General features: G+C 38.6%; 1 protein-coding gene across 1 annotated transcript in view; it reads left to right on the top strand.

The window, feature by feature from the left end:
- ZNRF3 (zinc and ring finger 3) overlaps nucleotides 1–22830 on the top strand; it is a 65604-nt gene that overhangs the window by 37517 nt on the left and 5257 nt on the right. The window contains exons 2-4 of the mRNA XM_089481702.1: nucleotides 5462–5587; nucleotides 21716–21790; nucleotides 22622–22753. Of these exons, the coding sequence (XP_089337828.1) occupies nucleotides 5462–5587; nucleotides 21716–21790; nucleotides 22622–22753 (333 nt within the window). The remainder of the gene's footprint in view (nucleotides 1–5461; nucleotides 5588–21715; nucleotides 21791–22621; nucleotides 22754–22830) is intronic.

The raw sequence follows: 22830 nt of genomic DNA, 5'->3' as shown, positions 1-22830 counted from the left end.
GCGCCCCCTCGTGGGAACGCAGGGGCAATTTTTTGTGGATGTAACAGGCTGACAAACACCTAGGCGCCAGGACAGAATTCTCTGTCGCCATGGCGACCTGGCGCCTGGGATTTGTCAAGCCCTGCTATAGTGTATCTAGTGAATTAAAGTACTTATGGATTCTAAAACAGATGCAATTTATTTAACAAAAAATAATATAAATTTAATGCCACGGTGTTCTTTCATATAGGATTTATATTTGAGCTATACATTTCCCTTAATCCTCTTCAATCCAACATTGACATGATAGCATGATGTATTGGTGAAATTTCCCCCTCTTTAAAAGTACAATCATAAATCTCAATTAAATTGTTAAATGGGGAATCTGTAGAAGTAATTGGGTAAGGGTTTTGGGTGTGTGAGATGATGTCATAAGTTTAAGGTAAAAAACATATTGTTTTTTGGCCATTCATTAGGGTGTTTGATTCATGCTACTTGCAACAGTGATATAAATTGTAAATTAAGGTTTTTAATTAAAATGTCTCGTAATCCTTGTAACATAACAGGTTTAATCTGACAATGGGGGCAAATTCTACCATTTGTGGCAGGAAGAAAATGTTTAGTCCAACGGAAAGAACCAGTGTTGGCAGCAGACAAGATAAAGAGGTTTATTCATTAAAGAAGAAAGTGTCGGCAGACGAGTTTACAGGAGAGCTGCGGTTTCGACTCCCAATCCGCTATATATTACAAAGGGCCCCTGGCTAATTTATCTGCAGGGGCTCGGATGGCTCTGCATTAGTTCTGTAAATGGGGTGACTTGCACTGCTTTATACAGGGCCATCCAAGCCCCTTTTTCAGGAAAAGGCTGCCCCCTCATAAAGTAAAGTCCGGTAGATGAAACTGCATCTCACCGGCAGACTCTCTTGCCAACTGCTTCTCTAGTGAATAACCCTCAAAAGCGTCTTTATTGATTTGAACACGTATGTGCTGCTGAACCCGCAAGCACGTAAGGACAATGACAATTATTGTACCTGTCCTTGGGTGCAGTGATTGCCACATACAGAAATAGTGTTGGCAATGCCAGGGTAGAATGATTAGGCAGCCCTGCCAGTAGAATCAGATTACCTGGTATTAACCTCTGCGTGGCCAGGGGTCTGCCCAAAGCCAGTCTTTGGCGCCGTGACACTTACAGCCAAAGAAATATAATACATTCAGATTAATGCAATAATAGGATTATTCTAAAACCTGACAAGTATTGCAGTCTTTATTCATTAATCTCAAGCATTGATATCATTAGCGCACACACAGTGTTTAAAGTGACACTGATGCATTAGTATTATCATTTTTAACAAAAAAGGTACCTTCTACTTTTATTTTCAAAGCACTAAAGCTACAGAGTTCCAGTTCCTAGCAGAGCATCTAGAAAAGACACTAGTCAAGCAACAGATTCACTTTACTGTGAATGTACCTGTGACTTCACTTCAGCCAACAGGAAAGTTAGCAATTCCGTTAACATTGGGCATGGTTTAAAAACTAGGACTCTTTCACGTGTTGGAGGGATAATGTAATGTAAACGGTCCTGTATGTCAAGACTTGTCTTGTAATCTGCTCAACTATAAGAGGGCCAGAATGGTTGCCCAGTTATGCATTGCATCTGATCCTCTAGAGTGTAAACTCTTTTGAGCAGGGCCCTCCTCATCTGCAAATTGTTATGTTACATACTACTTGTTATGTCCTGTTTACCCATTGTACAGCGCTACGGATTATGATGGCACTATATAAAAGAATAAATAATAACTCATGTGTCCTATGTTGGCACCTTTTGTGTCAGAACTATCTCCACGTTCAGTGTCATGTTAAGATGTTATAGCATCATATCCCGCTGGGGAATGACTGACGCAGGAAAGTACAAACATATACAGAGGTGTTGTGGTTGGCACAGCTTACTCTAAATGTACAAGCACACATCTAGGATAGCTTTTTCCATGGCATCGCTAATTGGTAGTCAAAATTGCTGGGACGTCAGCTTTGTCTCATGAAAAGCTTTATTCATGTGGAGTTGGTGCTGCTAAAATTTCCCTCTATTGATCTGCTTTCTCTCTTTCACACCGCTCATAGGTGTTATCTTATGATATACGGTAACTTATATGACTGAATAATTCGAAGGGACCCAGGCTCTTAAGTCCATACCTCCAGAGATGCAGATACTTGTGGGGAAAGAACCTCTTAAGCCGGACTTTGTTTTGGGCTCCGGTTTTTAGACTCTAAGGTGCCATAAATTCATATTAGTATTATTTTAAGAGCAGGACCCAACATGGATATGTAGAAGTTGGAAGACGGACACAACAATATAAAATGTAGGAATCTGCGACTTAGCCCGACGACAGTTCTACAAATCTAACTAGTGATATCACTGGCATTTGCAATAGTTTTGGCTTACATGGTACCAAACAAAGATGTGCCCTATGAGACCATAGCTTGTGATGGGCGATAAACATTGCATAAGGATCTGACTCACCAGCAGTACTGAACAAAGATGATAATACTGAAAGCTTCTACTAAATGTATAAAACATACTTTTTTAGATTGTAAGCTCTAATGGCCCTCCTGTTTTCTACAGAAAGTTGTAACAGCAGCAGTACAACTACACTGTCTGTATTCTTCGTACAAAGCTTTGGGATATGCAGGCAAAACCCGTAACTGAAACGTAGAGCCCATCCTACTTAAAAATGTAATAGCCAATCTAAATATTTAAGGCTGTGTGTGTAGGAGTGAGGAATCACAGCGGCTTCTTGTTTATTAATCTAACAGGAGCAAGTAACCTTTAACACTCTTAATAGCGATTTTAGCCTTGGCCAGCGAGGTTGATGGGATTGTAGTTCAAGACAGCCGAGGGGCAATAATTTAGATCTATTTTCTTTAAAACTGATGCATCTTCTTGATCTTCATGATGTATCTACTTAATAATTTAGGTCCCCTCTGGCTGCGCCCAGCTGCTTCAGATATGAAGTGACAGCCAGGAATGGGATTGACAATTGTCCATAAAATCTACGTCCTACTGATGACCGGGTTATGTGTAGAATCAGAATCTAATCTCAGATTCTGATTAAATTACTTTATACGGGCTGCATGGTGAGGCTGGCTTAAGACATGTACAACTCCTTAATGTCTCATTATAAAAAGCTCATCTGGCAACCCAACACGCAGAAGAGACGTTTGTTCATACGTTGAACTGTCTCAGTGGCTCAGGAGCAAACATTACGTTGCTCATCCCTGGTGCATTAAGCATTATATGGATATATGGTATCCTACCATGGTGTGAAGTCAAGTCCGGCTGGTTTTTCCCATAGGTGAACCCAATTGTAGTTTTGAACTGCTGGTAAAAAACAAATTATAAACAGAACAACCAAGTATACTAGATCTGGAGTATATTGTTCAGTGAATAGTTGGATGGATAGACAGATTTATAGATATTGGGCAGGCATTTGTGCTTTTGCACTAATATATATATATATATATATATATATATATACCGTATATATGCCTGAGTGTCATTGTATACAGTACTTATGTTGGAACATCTTAATTATCTCCAAGAGCAATCATTTTTTAATCTGTAACCTTGCACATTGCATCTAAATTGAATGTTTAATCTTGAATGTCCTACTTTTTATTCTAGTCCTATTGCATCATTCGTATTTCTTTCCATAACATAATTTAAAATGTACACATAACATGTCTGCGCAGTAAATAGTATATATGGTGGATACTATTATTGGGGTGCCATAACCCACCACTTCCAAGAATTTTGCTGCAATGTGGTGAGAATGTTTGGATCAATGGCAGAGATGTCTGTGCTAATAAATGGGGAATAAAAGAGATTTGTAAATGAAAGTAGAACTTGTCATAAGAATTTGTGACCCATGAGAAAGATTTGAGGACAATAATTTGCCTCTGTCCCTTCTCCTCGCCCCGTGCACCCTCCCAATACACAGAACTCCTTTTTCCCCCCCTTTTGTTTTGTCATTATCAAGCTAATCGGATTAAAGGCTCACAAATTTCAAAGAAACTTTTAGGTCCCTCTTTGGATTGCCCTCCCCTTTTCCCCCCTTTCTATTCTAATCTTGCACATCCCCCAAAATATTACTCAAGAAGTAAATCCCTCTTCATTGAAATCTTAATAATAAATGATCTGAGCCCCTGTTGCGTGTGAAGATGATAAACCTTAAGCAGTATTTCATTCTTGGTAGTAATATATTTTTTTCTTCTGTTTTAAATGATTTTTTTTGGTATTTTAATGTTTTTGGCTATTAAAATGTGCGAATCGCTTTTGTTCATAAGTTTTGATTATTCTACCTTGTTTATTTTGTGTGCAGCTTTTCAGTCCTGTGTTATGCCCGTCTTTTCATGCAGTTTATATACTGCTAACAAAATGTAACTATTATTAATTTATGGGCTATAAATCTGAGTTTTGTTATTTATTTATTTTTGCTGCAGAGTGCACATGATGAGTGATGAGCCCAATTCACCAAGTTGTGGTTTTATCATTTTATCACATAAAATAATCTTGACAGCTTTGCTATTATTTTTTTTTAAATAAAAGTGCAGCTCTGTAGATCTGCCTGGAATGTCTGCGCATATTAAAGGTAATTAGCGTAGCTGTGAACTTTCTTAATGAGCTGACCCTGAGACGCTTAAAATATTAACCCCTTAATAACCCAACATGAAGATTATATGACGTGTGTTACCCAAATGGCTCTTTTGCCGAACCTCATCTAACCCTTGACTTGTCTTTATTTAAAGATACACTTAATTGACTCGACTGCATTTAAGGCCTAGGCCGGCAGTCCCCCTTCTGCCAAACCGGGGAGCTTGGCCGATCTGCCCCCCCCCATATCTAGTTGTTCAGTGGGCCGCTTTCAGGGGAGACCTTTGATCTCCTCATCCGGCTCATTTGCACTATGGAAGCTGTGCTGACTCTATTAGAACGCCTTTAAAGCCGGTGTAGACTCTGACGAGTTGGGGGGTGCTGCCATTGGTCAGCCCTAGGACAGTACAGAAGGTAAATCCATCCCTGATCACAGCAGTGAATAAGAAATAGCCAGCAACACACTGTGTGAGCCTGAGAACCTTCACCCCAAGACCCAGGGACTTGGGCAAAAGCCTTGAGAGTTCCCAGGTATGGCAATTAGGCAAACTGTTTTTTGAGAATATTCGCCATGATTACATTGCTTTCTGGCAGTCCGGTGGTTAAACAGTGGGTAACTGGAAAATAACTGAAACTGAAATATGTGCTGCCAAATACAGCAGCTGAATTTGAGAATTGTGCCGGGCTTGTTTTCTTAGGCAAGAATGATGTGTAACACTTAATAAAGCGAACAAGTGTCATGCTTGATCTTTTCCTACGAGCAATCTATCCTGTTACCCCTGTATATGTTATAAAATGGCTTTATTAATGGGGCATTCAATTTTCTCTTTTCAGATGCATCCGCTGGGACTGTGCAACAACAATGATGAGGAAGATTTGTATGAGTATGGTTGGGTTGGAGTCGTGAAACTGGAACAACCTGAGATGGACCCTAAACCATGTCTTACTGTTTTGGGAAAGGTGAGAAGCTTGATGACTAAGCACTACTTTTCTTCTTTCACCAAATGTTTAACATTGTGTTTTATTAAACCTATTTTATAGAAACTGCCCACTTTCTCCAATGCTTATGGCACTGTGGTAGTGAGCAGAAACAGCCCCCAAAAGTACAGATGCAGACAGTGTCAATGAACACTTTTGGCTCTTCAAAGGGAACAAATAATGAAGATCTGACAGCATGCGTGGGCACTGCCAGGTTTTCCCACCTTTCAGCGATATTTCAGTTCTGTGATACATGGAATACATTTGATGCATTGGAATATCTCTTACATGTTCTTAAAGTGCCATCTTACTTTACATAAAGGATGGTACCATCACAAGTGGTAGAGGCTAATACAGTGAGAGAATTTAAACATGTATGGGTTAGGCATAAAACTATCCTTTAGACCAAGACCAAGGATTGATTAAGGTCTGAGTCTCTCTATGTCAGGACAAATAAGCAGACTAGATGGGCCGAATGGTTCTTATGTGCCAACGTGTTCTATGTACCATTTTATCTGGCCATCATTCAAAGTATGCCTCAGTAGAAGGATGTTGGCAGACTTTGTGACGTGGCAGAAACATTACAGTGGGCTCCAGAGGGTTACAAAAATATCAGACAATTAGGCAAAGTGTCTGTTGGCCTGTTTATAAATACTCAAGAAGAACTTACTTTAAATACAAGTTTCATTGTCCACTATTTATGAAATAGACATTATACAGCAGGTAAGCATTGAGAAACAATCCGCAAAATGAATGGAAGATTTTCAGTTACAAGAACGAACTGTCCAAAAATGGGTTTATTTATTTTGGACAAGAAGCACCTGGAAGTGGTAGGATAATCTCATACAAACAGATTCAAGGTCTATATGACCTGTTCTTCAGTTGGCCAGAAGACAAGAGGTCATCTTGTGAGACCTGAAATAAGGGCTAGTGGGCTTGTTATGCCAAATGACATTTTTGCTTCCCCTCTAAATTAATGGGGGGAAACAATATCAATTTAAGTGATTAATAAAGCCATGTAAAGCGGGTAAGGTGCAGATTTGTGTCAACCTTACTGTATAAGTGTGTAATTTGCCAGTCCAGTACTATACTCTTGCACCTCGATGTTTATCTATACGTTCTTTTTTATATACATTTCCAATTGTTTTATTTTAGTACGCGCATTGACTGCTGCACTTGTTAGCCTCTTACCCTAGTGATTCAGTTCATAGTTTTTATTGTACCTTTTTGGCCTAATGTAGAAAATAAATAAATAATATCTAAGTCCACTAAGTCCAAACATGAATTGCATAGTTTTGCAAATAAACTTTAGGAGGTCTGTCATTTTATTATTTCATCTAAAGTTTTAATCACAGAGGAAGCACAAACTTTTAAGAAGATTTTTTTAGTTTCTATGGCAACAACCCATTATTTTGTCACAGAACAATTAAGTGCTTCTGGCAAATATGAACGAGGCAATATTTTGATTAAAGAATTAATTCTGCGAAATGTTTAGTCATTCAACATTACTTCTAATGCCGCATTTAATTATTGATCTGTGTTGACACATCTTTTCTGGATTTCAAAAATAATCAGCCTCTTAACTTCTGAAAAGATAACTAAAACCCTGTCTATATATAATATACATATATATATATATATATATATATATATATATAATGTATTACACAAGGCTCACGAAATGCACACTCTTTTCAGTGTGTGTATAATTACTCTGGTGTTAGACTTTTTGGCATGGAAAAGCTTATTTATTTTTGGTTTCCGCAGGCCTTTAATCAATTAAATCTGATTTTCAGACCTTTTCCTACTATTTCCCTGCGGGTTTCATGGGAGTTTTGCCAAAACAAAGAATATTGGTCTAGTTTCTTCCCATTTAGTCACCCTGCTAACACTCCACATATTGTGTATACCTCAAACACGTCGGCGGAAGCTTTTAACTCATTGCCTGCCGGGGACGAGTACAAGGCTAATGCATACGTCTGACCGGGATGCGCATGGAATAATTCAGTATCGTGCTGGAATGTAGGCAGTGGAGAAAAAAAACATACATTTATTTGCTTTTACTGACAGCCATGTTTAAACAAATTAAATTATTTTTAATAGATAACATTATTGAGACAAAAAACAACTTTATTAAATGCCTGTATTATAAAAACAAATGATGTTAAGCACCATAGATAAAGTTATCTGTTCCATGTCATGGTTTGTGTGCCACGTCATGGTTAGTGCTTTCTAGCTGTGTACTGGGCAAGGGGTAATGTTTGGGCGAAGCCACTAATTAGTGGCAGAAGCTTGAGGTGTATCCGATTTGTGCCATACTGAAAGCTTTCCTTGGTTATGTGTTCCAACATCTCCATCAGAGAGAGAGACATAGAGAGAATGCTCATGTACATCAAAGATGGCAGCTCTCCTTTTAAATTCTGGATGTAGAAGACATCGGTAGGACAGGTCCCGAGGGGCTACAACTCTAATGACACTCTGCCAGCTTTCCATGAAATAAGTGGTTTAGTGTAAAAAAAACCTCAGCCCCCATTTTTTTTCTTACCGTGACAGGGAAACAATTGTAAATTGCAGCACAGCTGGAGTGATACATGCATTCTGTGTTATCCCGTTGTCCCCAATAAAATTAAGAAGAAAAGTGAAATAAAAAAAAACAACTAATAGTGATTTCCTCTAAGGCTGTCCTCTAAGTCTTTTACTTAATGGTAATTCTTTGCAATTACTAAAGTGGGATGTTAACAGTACCATACTATTGTCATAATTGGTGATCAATCATTGTATGGATAAATATTAAAACTGATTTATTTTGAAGACCTGAGAAGAATGGGAACGTTAAATTACATAAATACATTAATATACGGTATATATATATATATATATTTATTAATATGTGTGTGTGTGTGTATATATATATATATATATATATATATACACACACAGTATATATGTACACACACTATGTGTGTGTGTGTATATGTACACAATGGGGAGACTATGACTACATAGCTTACAAGATTGTTAGGGTATTAACCATTCTTTTTAATATTTCAGTGTGCTCTTACAGTAGAATTTTGTAAGATGTCGGCACCAGAAATTAAGCAATTTTAATATGTAGATAGAGGTCTGGATGTAGGAATTAAAGTGACCGTGTCTCTGTAAACCAAAAGCTGTTTGGAAAGCTGTTACAGTACAGAGAGCTGAAACATGTCTTGCTCTGATGCCCGAAGAAATCATACAAACCAGATCCTGACATTTCAGAAAAAAGAAGTGAGGGTTCCACGGCTGAGATCCTATTAGCCTCTGAAACCACAAGTGCCAAACATCAGCAAGGGTGGCTCCAGCGCCAGACTCCTGACATGTCTGTTTCCTTGGTTACACAAAACAGAGTCCATGAGCGTTCCAAGTGGAAACCTTTCTGGATCTCCCCGATCATGTTCCTGTGGTCTCCTTCTCTACCCCTTCCCCCTGCGGGGTGGACACCTGCCTCTACTGAATTACCACGGTGCCTTTGATGTGTAGCAGGCAGCAGTGGGTGGGAAGGAGGAGGCAGCAATGGTGATGTTTCTTCCTAGACTAAAAGCCAAGCAATGTCCAGACTTGTCAAAGAGGAATTGAGTGTTTATCTATATAAACCACAGCCTCCCCAGGCATTCTCTCAGGTGTGTGTCTGAGACAGCGGGAATATGAGAAATAGACACATGTAACTTCAATTAGGTAGTAAACGGGAGTGTCCTGCTCTTAATAAAAAAAGGGGAGAGTGGGGTTCTAAGCGGTGTCATACCTATTATTATCTTTATTAATGTTTTCTGTTTTATTCTCAGTATTACTTTTTTTTAAATTCACAGTATTTTGTGAATATTTCAATGTGAGAATAAAGTTGATAAATACAAGCTTGATTCAGCAAGCCCCCCTTACCTTTTGTTCCTGTAAATCCAGATATTGGAAGATGAATCATAATTTATACATCATAAATAATAGACTACCATGTCCTTTTGTACCCAGATACGTGCAACACCAGACACTAGTTTTCTACTGGCATTTCATTAAATTGGTATAAATCACCTTTATTCTGTGTTAAATGTGTTGTACGCGAGAAAGAAACTAGAATGTTATACAAAATTCACATTTAAGTTATCATGAAGGTCTTGTGCTATTTTTTTTACCATATATAGCCCTAGACATACTTTTGGGAAGCCAAGACACAGTAGGGGTAGATAAGGCATGGGGCAATAAAAAAAAAAGATTATTGTTTATTACAGTAAAAGAAAGAGCCTAGGTGGTATTGAGCGTACAGATGTCTTAATGGCCAACGAAACCATTGGCAAGACTGTGCCAGAACCTTGACCTCAAAAAGTCACCTCATACTATCTCTGAAAGGTTGAATTAGTATAAAAAGTACATTTTGTGTTGTAGTAAATACAGATGGCCAAGAATTAAGTCGTAGGTTTTACATTTTGTAAGAGCTGGGTTTATTGTTTTAGCACCCTTCTTCTATATGGAGAAGAGCTGGGTTTATTTTTGATAATGAAATAACATTTTGTTAAATGCTCGGAAAGAAAACCAACAATATTGTACTTTTATGGCAAAGATTATGATTTCTTGACATCATAGACCCTCTTTATTTCCTAGTTTACTTTTTCAAAAATATTTGTGGTAAATGTTATTTATAACTTTTTATTACCTATTGAAAGAGTATTTGTTTTATACATATATTTTTTCTTTTTTTTTTCTTCGTGTTTTTTTTTTATTACAAACCCCCAAGCAGCTCTTCTACCAGTCAAAAACCACGATTGCATGATTCCTTACTCAGCTTGAATGTATAACGTGCATGGCTCTAACAGCTGGTGAAGTATATCTGTTGTATTTATAATCAATGTATAACTTTTTAAATAGGTAGTCACAGCCAAGTTTTGTGATTTTGTGAAGCGAGCATGTTTGATTTACTGTCATTCAATGAGCAACGCTGCCTGTCAACTATCTCCCAACAGCTTCAGTAAATAGAGTGGATCAGCTAAATTAACCATACATTACGCAAGTGCCCATAAGTTCATTTTTTCTCCTACATAAATAAGCGCTGGAAACATATTAAAATGCCTTCTGCCTGAATGTTAGGCTTGGCACTGAAACCGATAGTATTCCGACTGATAGTAGATATCCATGCCATTAGCAAGGGTACCTATTATGAAGATAAGGGTGCCAATGTCACCAAAGAAGTGGATTTTAGATATAAATGCCATGGAATGTTCAATAATTTACCAACTACTTTTTGATTGCATTGCGTTCCACATTTTGACTAAAGACAGCAGAAGATAATGTTGTATATAGAAGTAGTAATGGAGTTTCCACAAGTAATTGAATCCAGACCCTTGGCCTAAGGTTTTGGTGGGTGGTCTCTCCCCATGTGCCTGTAAAACAGAGAAATCCTGAACAAATCCTCAGATGACAGAGTGACAGACATCAGATCAGTTTCCAAAGCTAATGCAATTGGTAAATGTCACATAGAAAGATGTTTTTTCTTTAATATGGTCTTTGCCATGGATGTTGCATATAGTGCGATGACAAGATAAGTAGATTTAAAGTAACCGGCCTTGAATGTGTCCTGCGTAAAAGAACATGCAATGCAGTATTTTTATCTGAAGCACAGATAACGTAAGGGAATCTTCAAATTAATAGGTATTTAGCTTTGTGTGCAGTAAAGTAGCGTCCTATAGTTCGTTGTATTAAGTATTCCAACGTTGCATTAGTCTGGAATCCTTGCTTGTACAGACTTATTTTGTATCTTTATAGAGGGAATAATGTTTTTTTGTTAACATTATTAAGTATGTGTAATAACCTTTTTGACACCTGTTCCCGCTATAATTTACCATGTAAAACTACTTACGTGTCTAACTATTTCACCATACAGCTTCACTGTAGAAAAACGTAATACTTCCTGTATATCTGATCTTTGTGTTGTTTATTTATCCCCCTTTCATCATAATCTACGCTTCCATACTTGTCATCAGTGGTGTATTTATTGGAGTGGCTCCCTTAGGGCTGACTTAAAGCAGCGCCCCCGACGCCTACCAGGACATTACTTCATTATGGTCTCTTAATGGCAGCACACATTCCCTGTGCTGAACATGGGACACAATGTCATGTCCACCTCCGATAGATGCCCAAGGAAGGAGATACTGTTGGGGGGGGGGATTTGGTCCAGTTACAATGAGATCTCTCCAAGATCACCCGCAGTGCTCCTTTCGCTCTGCTCTCCAGCCTAATTGGCACAGGCCAGAAAATGCCACTGCTTGTCAAACCTAAATGCCACATCTTCTTATCAGAGACATCCAGAAAATAGTTTGACCGCAGAATGTATTGATGTTTGTTTCCAAGTTCTCTGTTTTAGCAATGATCTAGAAGATGTAATTTATGTTTGTAAATGTGTATTTATGTTGATTTGGGTTTTTTATTTTTCATATAAATTAATAACAAATCTCCAGTGGTATATATTATGTGCATTCTCTTTTGTAGTACAAAGTATTACGAAGTTGAATTCTAAGGTCTACTAATCCTCTGTGGAACCTGGGGAGAACTTTTTCTAGCTATCCAAGTGGTACTTGGGATTTTAAGGCAGGAAGAGGCACACTAATATTGTACATTTTCTAGAGACCTCTAAGGCTCCTCTTGTCACATCAATCACTTTTTAATTAGGACCTGGGAGCTGCAGGGACCACAGACTCATTATTCTTTGTCATTTGATTTTCTCCTAAATCTGCTTATCTTATTGCACAGCCAAAACCTGTCTGCCTTTTAGTTACCTCTAGGGCTATTGGGCTAGCAACTCTTTCCATGCTGGTTTACATAGCATTCCCATCCCGAAGCTTTGTTCTGATAAGTGACATTTCAGAAACTTGTTCGAACAAGTACTTGGATGCAGGCATATCAGCCTTAACTTCTTAAGGTTTCTTGGGAGGATGGCGACAGCAAAGCTAGTGAAACCTTTTTTGTTTCGTTTTTCACTTTAATGTATCCTTTTTCATTATTGGTTAAATCTAATGCAGTGTGGTTGTTCCTGATGTGTATGTTTTTATATATATTGGGCTAAAGTCTAAAAGGGAGAAGACACATGTTCTGAGCTAAACTATAAGCCCTTTTTTCACCATGGCATTTTTGTTCCTTTCTTTCGAGTTTTTTTCATAAATAACATTGTATGTTTTGTATAATGATTATTATAGTCATTTTCTATTATGCCTTTATCTTTCAAAGAAGCACTAAATTAGCAGTGCCCTTTTGATTGCACGTGCAGTTCTGAGAAGTTCTGGAATTTGAAGTCACAAGGCATTTATTTTCCTGAACCTTCATGCATGGTTTCCTCTCCTATCATATAAGTGGATTTCATGGACTCCTTTTATCGCTTTGAATTGTAGTTAAATCAAACAAGACACTGTGGTTCTGTGGGATAGAGAAGACGATCTGCTTGATTTGTATACATACGCTTTAAGTGGTAATCCCAGGTGTGATGGGCAAGAACATGTATAGAGGCAGGAAAATAGTCTAGGAACAGTGCAGAATAAAGGGGGCTTGTGTTACATGCCGTAACAGCCCCTGTAGGTATTCGCCAGTGCGTGAAGGATGTATTTTACACAGAGAGATCTGCGGTAACAACACCTGGACACACACTGAGTAATTTATTTAATGTATTGGGGTCTTGGCAACAGCTTGGAAAATATGCAGATCATTGTGTTTTATTATAAACATACCATATGCATTTGTCAGTAGTTTGTTTTTTTTCTTGTGGTGTTAAGAGATAATGGCTGGGGTTCAGTAAATTCCCTGTATACTGTTTTAGGCCATGATTACTAAAACGAAAAACGAGGTAAGGTACCTCCAATAATCTGTCTAGCATCCTTCTAAAAGAAGAAATTCATGCCGGACTTGACCAGTGTTAAAGGGAGAACAGTCAGCTTTTTAGCATAATGTTATCAAAAATACATATAGCTACAAATGGAACAGTTACCAAGTTACAGTTACTGGGAGTTATGCTGTACCAGCATCTGTGTCTGGCTCACTATATAATGAAAGGAGTCATGCTGTATATTTTCTATATTTTCTGTCAATAAAAAATGAGCGCGTCCCACACATACATACATTTCTGATAAAGTGGCCCACTGACTTAGTCCATTGAAAGATCTGTATCTTGCATTTCTGACTTTTTAAGATGCCAGTTTGTATGTATGTATGTATATATATGTGTATATATGTGTGTATATATATATATATATATATATATATACAAAGGCACATCCATAAAGCATGGATGCATTGCATGTTAGCACCCTGCTTGCCAGCATTGCTGGCTAACTTCACGTGTATCGATGCTTTGCATACCCATCCCTGGCATACAAGCTAACATTCTTCTCATAATGAGCAGAATGTTTTGAATGCGTATATGTGACAAAATATTTATGGGCTGCCCAGAGCTGTATTCTAGTAGAACAAAAGATGAAACAAAATGTAGCAAATATAAACTTTCGCTTTCAAATTTGGAACATAAGAATTGGGTAGAGAGACACCGGACTGGCAGCTTTCCTGCCGTTCGTTCCTTGTGGGAATGGTATGTATTTATTTTTAAAATATAGACGTGCAATTTTTTTTGTAGCTCTGTTTGACTCTGCTCAAAGTAGACTTCACAGCATTGTGTTCTTAGGCGGCTCGAGGATTTCACAGAAAGTCTTTGATTAGGATGAAAGGGAGAAAGTAAAGTAATTTAAAAGAGAAGTATTTGAGAGCTGTCTCAGCGGGTCATCCTACACTGCCCCATTTTTCTTTCATTCTACACCCTGTGTGCACGTCCCTGCTGCCGGTTCCCTTCCCGAAGCGTCCAATAAGACTGTAACCATGGTCCCTGGGAAGCTGTCCTTGTCATGTGCGACATAAAAAGCCCCCTGAGTCTTCAGCCACCCACAGCCGATGTACTGCATGCAGACATCAGAGAAAGACGGGCAATGCGCTTTAGATCCAGCAGTCAAGGCAGCTGCCGCTTCTAGCTGATGACATGTAATACCTGAGAGAATACTCTGAACATTGTAATGCTAAAGCTCCTTGCACATTTGTGCTCACGTAGACATGGACACAAACATACTGTATATGCAAAGGAAATGACATTTGATTAAATCACACATTGTTTAATTTCCAGCGTTATGTTTTGATATTGTGCAGTAATTATTCTACATTAGAATTTCAACATTCTTTCCATTCTCACAAGAGAAGCTCCCCATATCAGTAGGAGGCTAACTGGGAGGGGTGCAAAGGGAGACATCAAAAAAGATATATTTCACCTTCAGTCCTCTCAATCAGGATGCTAAATTCAAGGATCAGGAAGGGAGTAAACGGAGACATATCTTATAAAAGGTCATTGTTTTTTTTTTGTGGGGCCCAAAATTTTGGCCACATACACTTTATTCAAAGTCAATGCATAAATACTAGCATGGAATACAATGAGGAGGTTTAGGCTGACCCATCATTGTTTAGTATCATAACTGGTGCTTCTAATATCCTGCACATGCTTCTCTTTTATTCCTCCTACCCCATTTTTTTTCTTCTTCAGCTTTTCCTTTCTTTCAGAGGTTGGGAATGTTGCCTGCTTCCTTCCCTTTCATCGACACCGCCAGAATGACCTGTGAATTGTACATTAACCACCCACTGCCTCTGATCTGTTAATCATTAATGTTGTCCGTTAATACAGCAAGAATCAACAGGCTTCTCTGGTCTCCTGCCTTGTGTTCTCACCGCTCCTGCCTCGTGTTCTCACCGCTCCTGCCTCGCCCGCAAGGCTGGGGTCGCCTGAGGAAGGAGGGAAATTACCCGGGTGAACTTGGCAATCAAGCCAGGTGGCTCAGACACCCATAGAAAAGTCACAGGATGATGTTATTGGGCCATTTACTCACATTCTGTATATGCATTGTCGGCAGATGAGCTTCACATTTGAGTTAAAACATATGTCGTAGCTGTGGAAACTGAAGCTTCTGTGAAGTGATGAAATCACATACATTGTCTAAATTGATCCCCATTAAACAGTTGTAGGCCATTCCATTGTTTTCCAAATTTCAGAGACAATTAAAGTTTCCTCAAGGACTTTTATATATATATATATATATATATATATATATGAACAGGTGTCGTCATATAATAAGCAACTTGGTGTAAGAGGTGATGTCACCTCATACGGTACATTTTAAGTATAATGGTAGCTGGCATCATATGACAAAACCCAATTATAACAATAGAGCACCTTCTGTAATAAGCACCTTATTATAATGGCAGTCTACCTCCTATAATTAGAACCTTAAAGCGACATTCTACTATCCCAGGCAGCCTCACCAACAAAGAATGCATATTAAAGTATTCTGTGACTTTGCGGGAAAAAAGCACCTAAAATATGAGAAGCTGCAGTGTAACAACTCCTCCTTGGCCGTTTTGACTCACTGATTGGCTGCTTGAAGTAGCCAATCAGTGGCTGCAAAGTGTGCCGACTGGTGGTGAATATATCATGCTGCAGGAGATGTGTTCAGCCGAAAACATCCCTTGCACAGCTGCGGGTGGGGGGGATGCAAAAGCGTATGGGGGGGATTCTGCAGACATTTAAAGGGACCACTCAACTATTATTTGCATTACATGGGTGTGTGTCCCTTTTTAAATAATACACACACATACACATATTTGTGCTTGGGGTTACAGCATAAATATTGAACGAACCTTTCAGAAATCAGGTTACCGCATTTATATCTCTCTCTGTTTGACCTAGATACATGTGGTTGTACAGAATGACAGAACTAAAGTACGCTCATTAAACGGTATGTCTGCTGGCTTTGAACCCTTAAAACTTGCATACTAGGTGTTACATGCCTGAATGCGTTCACTCGGGAACGTCTATGTATATTGTACGTGATCGGTGAATATTGAAACAAAGAGGTGTATTGACATGCCAATTGGCTACCTTTCTATGTCTGCAAAGGTCACTTTGCACCATCCCTTCAAATACTTATAGGGCTGATCCGTCTTGAATGTTGCGTCTGAATCCAGTACAAGCATAACACAACACATAGGGTATAAATGTATACATTCTCATACAAACATCTTTTTGCACCAGCAAAGCCATGGAATCCTTATTTTGCCTTGGAAGATAAATGATGTGTTAATTTTCATCAAGGTTCCCAATTAAATAAAAAGGGGAAACCTCAACTTTCCTTTGCATTAGAAAGTGCGTGCTATAAATAATTGTGCACCCTTCCCGGATATTGGGACCCAGATTTGGCTTTGCTCTAGGACACCACATACAAAGATCCCTTTTTGGCCATATTTTTGCTCTATGTAAAGCATTAATAAACTTGTATGCTCCTTTAAAGGCATGCTAGGAATTTTAGAATTATTGGCACGTTTGATATCGTTTAATACTTTCAAGGCCATGAAGCTGCAATGTTCCAAGCAATAGTAGGTAACTGATGCTTTGATCTGTGGCCTTTGCACGGGAGCGTAGCCTAGGTTCCACTACGCAGAACGCAGCCGCAATAAAAGGCATGAAGTAGTACAGGTGATGCAACAGGGTAGTGAGAGGGAAAAAGTTTGGACTTTGAGTGTCCTTGAGCCTCTGCTAATGCGCTGCTCATGCACTGTATATGTGACATGACTTATCAACTTTATATATCTGCACTTTACTTTTTTATATGAACTTGCACTTATTCTAAATGCGCAGAAGGAAACGTTTAATACGGTCAGTTGACCTTTAACCCCTTGAAAGCCGGAATGACATTACATTTATTTTATATAGCGCCAGCAGATTCCATAGCCCTGTTACAATAGGCTACAGTGAAATTAAATAAAACAATTTAAATACCATTAACTGACGTTAAAGATACCGTCACAGAAGGCAAAGGGGGGCCCTGCTCTTGCAATCTGTTTGATTGGTAAGCAATGTAACTGCAGATAATGGCTTAATGCTATCATGAATTTAAGACGGGGACAAGAAGAATAAGATGTGAGGCTTTTCACAGCATGGATTCTCCATTACATTTGTTTCTACGTACTGGATATGAGGTTACGAAATGATCCAATCAGTTCATAAATACTGACTTAGGAAGCCTATTTCAAATGATGATCTTCTCCACATAGCAGATATAGGTAACCCAAATCTACATGAGCACATAATAAATAAGATGGGTAAAACTAAATGTAAAGGACATATAATGCTCCTTTTCTGAAAGGCTGTCATTTTGGTATTCAGGGTAAAAAAAAAATAAAAAATAAAAAAATATATATATATACACACACACACACACACACACACACACACACACACACACACATATACTTTTAACCCTTTCAGCTCCAGGTGAGTAGATAACCCTTTATAGCACTAAAAGGGTTAAGACTCTAGTACTAGCAGCTAACTGAATAGCTCCTATGTGGAAATCAAAGGCATTTGGCAGGTGTGCAGGGATATTATCAGTACAACCTGCACCTTCCATTTAAAAGGCTGCTTTTGTATTGTGTACCTGTTCTAAAAAAAAATAAATTTGTACGACTAAGAACAATTCATGGCCATATAAATGCTTTGTTCTTTGTAACCAAAAGCACAGCCTTCGCCAAGCATATTTCTGCAAGCTTCTTAAGTGCTAATTAACAATTTATGAATGACATGTTCCCCTGGCTCGCGCTGGGACTGACATGGACGTGTCAGCATTATCTTTACGCTGCGAGCTACACCGGTTCACCTGCGTCTTCCCCGTCCGGCATTTTCCTTCTGTTTAAAGCGAAGGAATATAAAATTCTCATAAATTTCATGATCGTGTTCCCCTGTTCTGCATCTGTAAAATGTAGTCCGTTGCGGAGGCTTATTTTTATTACGGTGTTACATCATTGTTTATATTGTGTCTGGCTCACAACCATATGTATTCTTGTTATACTTTGAAGATTGTGAATCATTTTAATGGGCCGCTATTATCAGACCAAAGAAGTATTCTGATTATGTGAATATTTGCCCGTAGCGGTGAACAAATATTTAAAGAACAATTACTAACTTATGAAATGAAAATTGGACTCAGACCTTAAAAGCATAAACATGAAATAATTGGTAGTGAAATCTTATTAGCTAAAATGATTTGCAGGCCTTCCTTCTATTGTAAATGTATTGATACACTTTTCTGGAGGACTAACACGTGATGTCATCGTGGTCAGGTGCATCCTGAGCTTTTTCCATCCCTGACCATTCCCCCAGTCACAGACTTTCCCTGTACTGGTTTCTGCTTGTTGCAACCTCATTCCTAATTAAGAAAGCGAAGCGTCTTGTGTGAAAAAGAAGTTCAAAAGATTTCTCTTCTCCGCTCCACCTTTCTTCCCTGGGGCTCCCTTAAAGCTTCATAACTTGGGTGGATTACAGGATAGATATGTTTCTTTGTTAACATCTACGCAGCCAGTTACTCAGGTTGACCAAGCTGGCTATACTCAAAAAGCTAACATGACAAAAACCTTAAAAATATAACCGTGACACCTATAGGTTTTTTTTTATATTTAATCTTGAAATGTATTGGGTCATTTACTAAAAACAGAACAGAAATCAGATTCTCACCGTCTGAAGCGATGTTTCGCTACAGTATTTTGTTTTATTATTGTGTAGCTATTTACATATGATTGTTATTATTTTTTATTTATATAGCGCCAACAATTTACGCAGCGCTTAATACAATACATATATTCAAGGGGTATGACAAGACGAGAATTGACAGACTAAGACAAACTGATGCATTAGGTGGAGAGCGCCCGGCTCGCAAGCTTACAAAATAATGTGTTCACGGCAGAGAAGCGGAAGTTGGGAAAAGAACACATAAGCTAAGATAGTGGCATTTTTAACCCAATTCAAAAGTAGCTTAAAGCAAAATAGGATTGTAAGATGTTTAGCATGTTCTTGGACACCAACTGACATGCCTATGTGACTGCTTCGCAAATAAACATATATTTTAGAAGTAGATAATGCTAATTACTAGGTGTCTGCCGAAGGACTAATGACACTGAAGAGGTGACCAAGGAAGCTGAAGAAAACTAATGAAATGACCTTACAAAATGGAAAGGTTCTAAAATACAAAAAATGAGAATCCAAACACGGGTGGGGGATAAAAAGACAAAAATCTGATGAAAAAAAAATTCTCCTTGAAGGACAGGAGTTCAGGCGAGAGAGGAAAATGAGAACAAGCGAAGAGAGGAGAGGGAGAGTGATTGCATTCCATGCTGTTTGTGGCTTCTGCGCTTTGATCTCCTGCCAAGAGAACCTGCAAGGTCGAAGCCGGCAGCCTTAAAGTTCCGGATATGGGAAGCGAGTGGAATGCTGGAGTGGATGTATGAAGTGTGGGTAATGTGTTTGATGGGTGCCTTCGCTGTTGCTCGTTCTCTTTCCCTGTACAGTGTAATAACTTTCTGATTTTGAGATGCACAAATGCCCTGACCCAAGTATGGGCCCCAGTTTTTAATTCTTCGATTGCTGGTGGTGGCTGCAAAGCCCCTTGTGCTAGAGTGGCTAAAGCCCACCTGGCAGCATGCTTATTAACTTTTTTAATATCAAAAGTGGGGAACTAGGGCTCTACTGCGCATGTTTCTCCATTCCGGTGGCCTCGTTCTTCTGTACCAGTATGTTTTAACTTGTGTTAATGTTAAATATTTTCACTATCCCCTACTGTTAACAGCGCTATGGAATCTGCTGGCACTATAAAATTAAACATAACGTAATTTAGTGAAATCAATGGATAATTATGGTTGCATATGTTATTGTACGCAATAGGTATTCACCATGGACATATTTTAGTTGGAAAGTGCTATTGTTCATCACATAATCATATATACATGTACAATGCCCTTAAAATAATAGTTATACAAATGGCACACATTTGACAGAGCGTTATACAAAGATACTCATCTTCCCCATATCCATATTCTGTTGTAATGTTACTTACCATATATTCTGGTGTATAAGACGACTGGGCGTATAAGACTACCCCTCTACCCAGTATACAACAGCCAGCCAATCACGGCAAGAGATGTACCTTACCGGTGATTGGCTGGTTGTTATACACACACACACACACACACACTCCCATCTACACACACACACACACACCCATCTACACACACCCACCCATCTACACACACCCACCCATCTACACATTCTCCACTCCCCTAGAGATTCGTGGCTTCGTGGGGAATCTCCGGTTCGGTAAGTAAGTATACCCGGCGTATAAGACGACCCCCGACGTTTGAGAAGATTTTCTCAGGTTAAAGAGTTGTCTTATACGCCGGAATATACGGTACTTAAAAATGATTGTCTTTAAAAAAAACAACAAACCTCTCATTGCATGTGTGAGTGTGCGGTTTACAACTACTAGTCTGGCAGATCATTGGGATATAGATATGGATGTACTTGAGAAATAGTAAGTGCACATACAGTATCATGTGAGGCTGTTTAGATTTCCTATGGAAATAGAAATATTGAGGTATATGGTAAATTGACTTCATGGGCATGTCTGAGAAACAGGTTTTACTAGGGTGACATCTAGTGGCAAGATGCATAAACAGCACTTTTTTGTTCAGAGTCCTTTTGCATGTGAAGTGTATGTGGAGGATGAAATATTCACCCTATTTATGACTTCTACAAATAACATGTGTAACACATATCAGTTTGTCAATTGCCATTGAGATACGCAGACTGAATTCCTATTGGCTATGTGGTACATTTTGTACCTATTTTGTATGTGTCCGCATAGAATACAGTACTGTATACAGTAATGTATATTAGCACTGACAAAAACTTTCTAAAAATATGTTTCATTTTGTTACAATAAACTACCTTTATGTGCAGACCTGGAGGCTTCCATATTTGGGGTGACTTTCCCTGCTCTGACCTCACACTGAGCAGATTATTTATGGCAATGCCTTGGATATTTTTTAGCACTTATATCTGCTACATTGAGTTTAATAAAACAAATATTATTGTAATAAGGAACGGGATTTCAGGATACTTCAGTGTGCACGGGGCAGCATGTTTCTCGATTGATCTCGATTACAGTATCTTATGTTTCCACATTTCAGGCAAAAAGGGCGGTGCAGAGAGGAGCCACAGCGGTCATATTTGATGTCTCTGACAACCCTGATGCAGTTGAACAGGTATGATCAGATCAGCCGGAAAACAAAATGGTTTGCACAGATAGCTGGCTCATCTGTTTGTTACAAGAACTACTAAGAAACTAACCCTGACAGGAAAGAAAGCATAATACAAGATCAGGAATAAATTGCAAACAATCTAGAGCACAATTAGATTTAGTCAAAAATGCTGTGACTAAATAAAGGCTTCAGTACTACAGACGATATATTTCTCGTGGGGTATGAGCAGAGCTGGAAACTGATGTCATGCCAAAAAAACTGTGGGCAATATTACGGTTGACATTTTTGTGGATGTGTTTCTTTGTGTCATTCACGTCAGTTGCCCCTCATTTCCCGTTGAACTGCCTAGTACCTCCTGAAAAGTGACATCCCAAGTTGCCATAATACTTGCCACAAAGGCTCTAGATATGACAACTGTCTTTCAGTAATTGTATTTTTTTTTATCTCTACCCAGTTAACGTTCCTTGCATTAGCCTTGCCCCTATCTAGTCCCTCTTCTGGGTAAGCCCTCTCACACCTCCCAGGTGAAATCTCTAGAGCTATATATCTGCATAAGGAAAAACAATGATGACAAATGTATTAAGAATGTCACTTTCATATACATACATCACCTTCACCTAACTGCAACATATTGTGTAATATATTTGACTTTTAAATGCTGTTATTTGCCTTTGTGGACTTGACCCAACCATGCATAAAATGCCTTGCTAATAATGCATAATATGCCTTGCTACAGAGGCTCATTGTGGCTACTTTTAGAGAAAGCATGCTGACTATACTAGAAGTTAGATAGTTCTTGGTGTGAAATTCTAATTGTGTGCCTTTGTCTTCAAGCTGAATCAGGGTTTGGAAGACCCACTGAAGAGGCCAGTTGTCTACATGAAGGGCATGGATGCCATAAAGCTTATGAATATTGTTAACAAACAAAAAGGCGCACGTGCAAGAATTCAACACAGACCGCCTCGGGTAAGACATGCAAGACAAAGTTCCTCTAGCACTTACTGATCTACTGGTATTACACTTATGAAAGTTAATAACATTTT

The sequence above is a fragment of the Sceloporus occidentalis genome, unplaced genomic scaffold (genome assembly GCF_023333645.1).
Source record: "Sceloporus occidentalis isolate IW3139 unplaced genomic scaffold, rSceOcc1.0.p SCAF_16, whole genome shotgun sequence".
NCBI classification, from domain to species: Eukaryota; Metazoa; Chordata; class Lepidosauria; order Squamata; family Phrynosomatidae; genus Sceloporus; species Sceloporus occidentalis.
The sequence above is the reverse complement of the archived record's forward strand: the minus strand, read 5'-3'. Positions and strand labels throughout refer to the sequence as shown.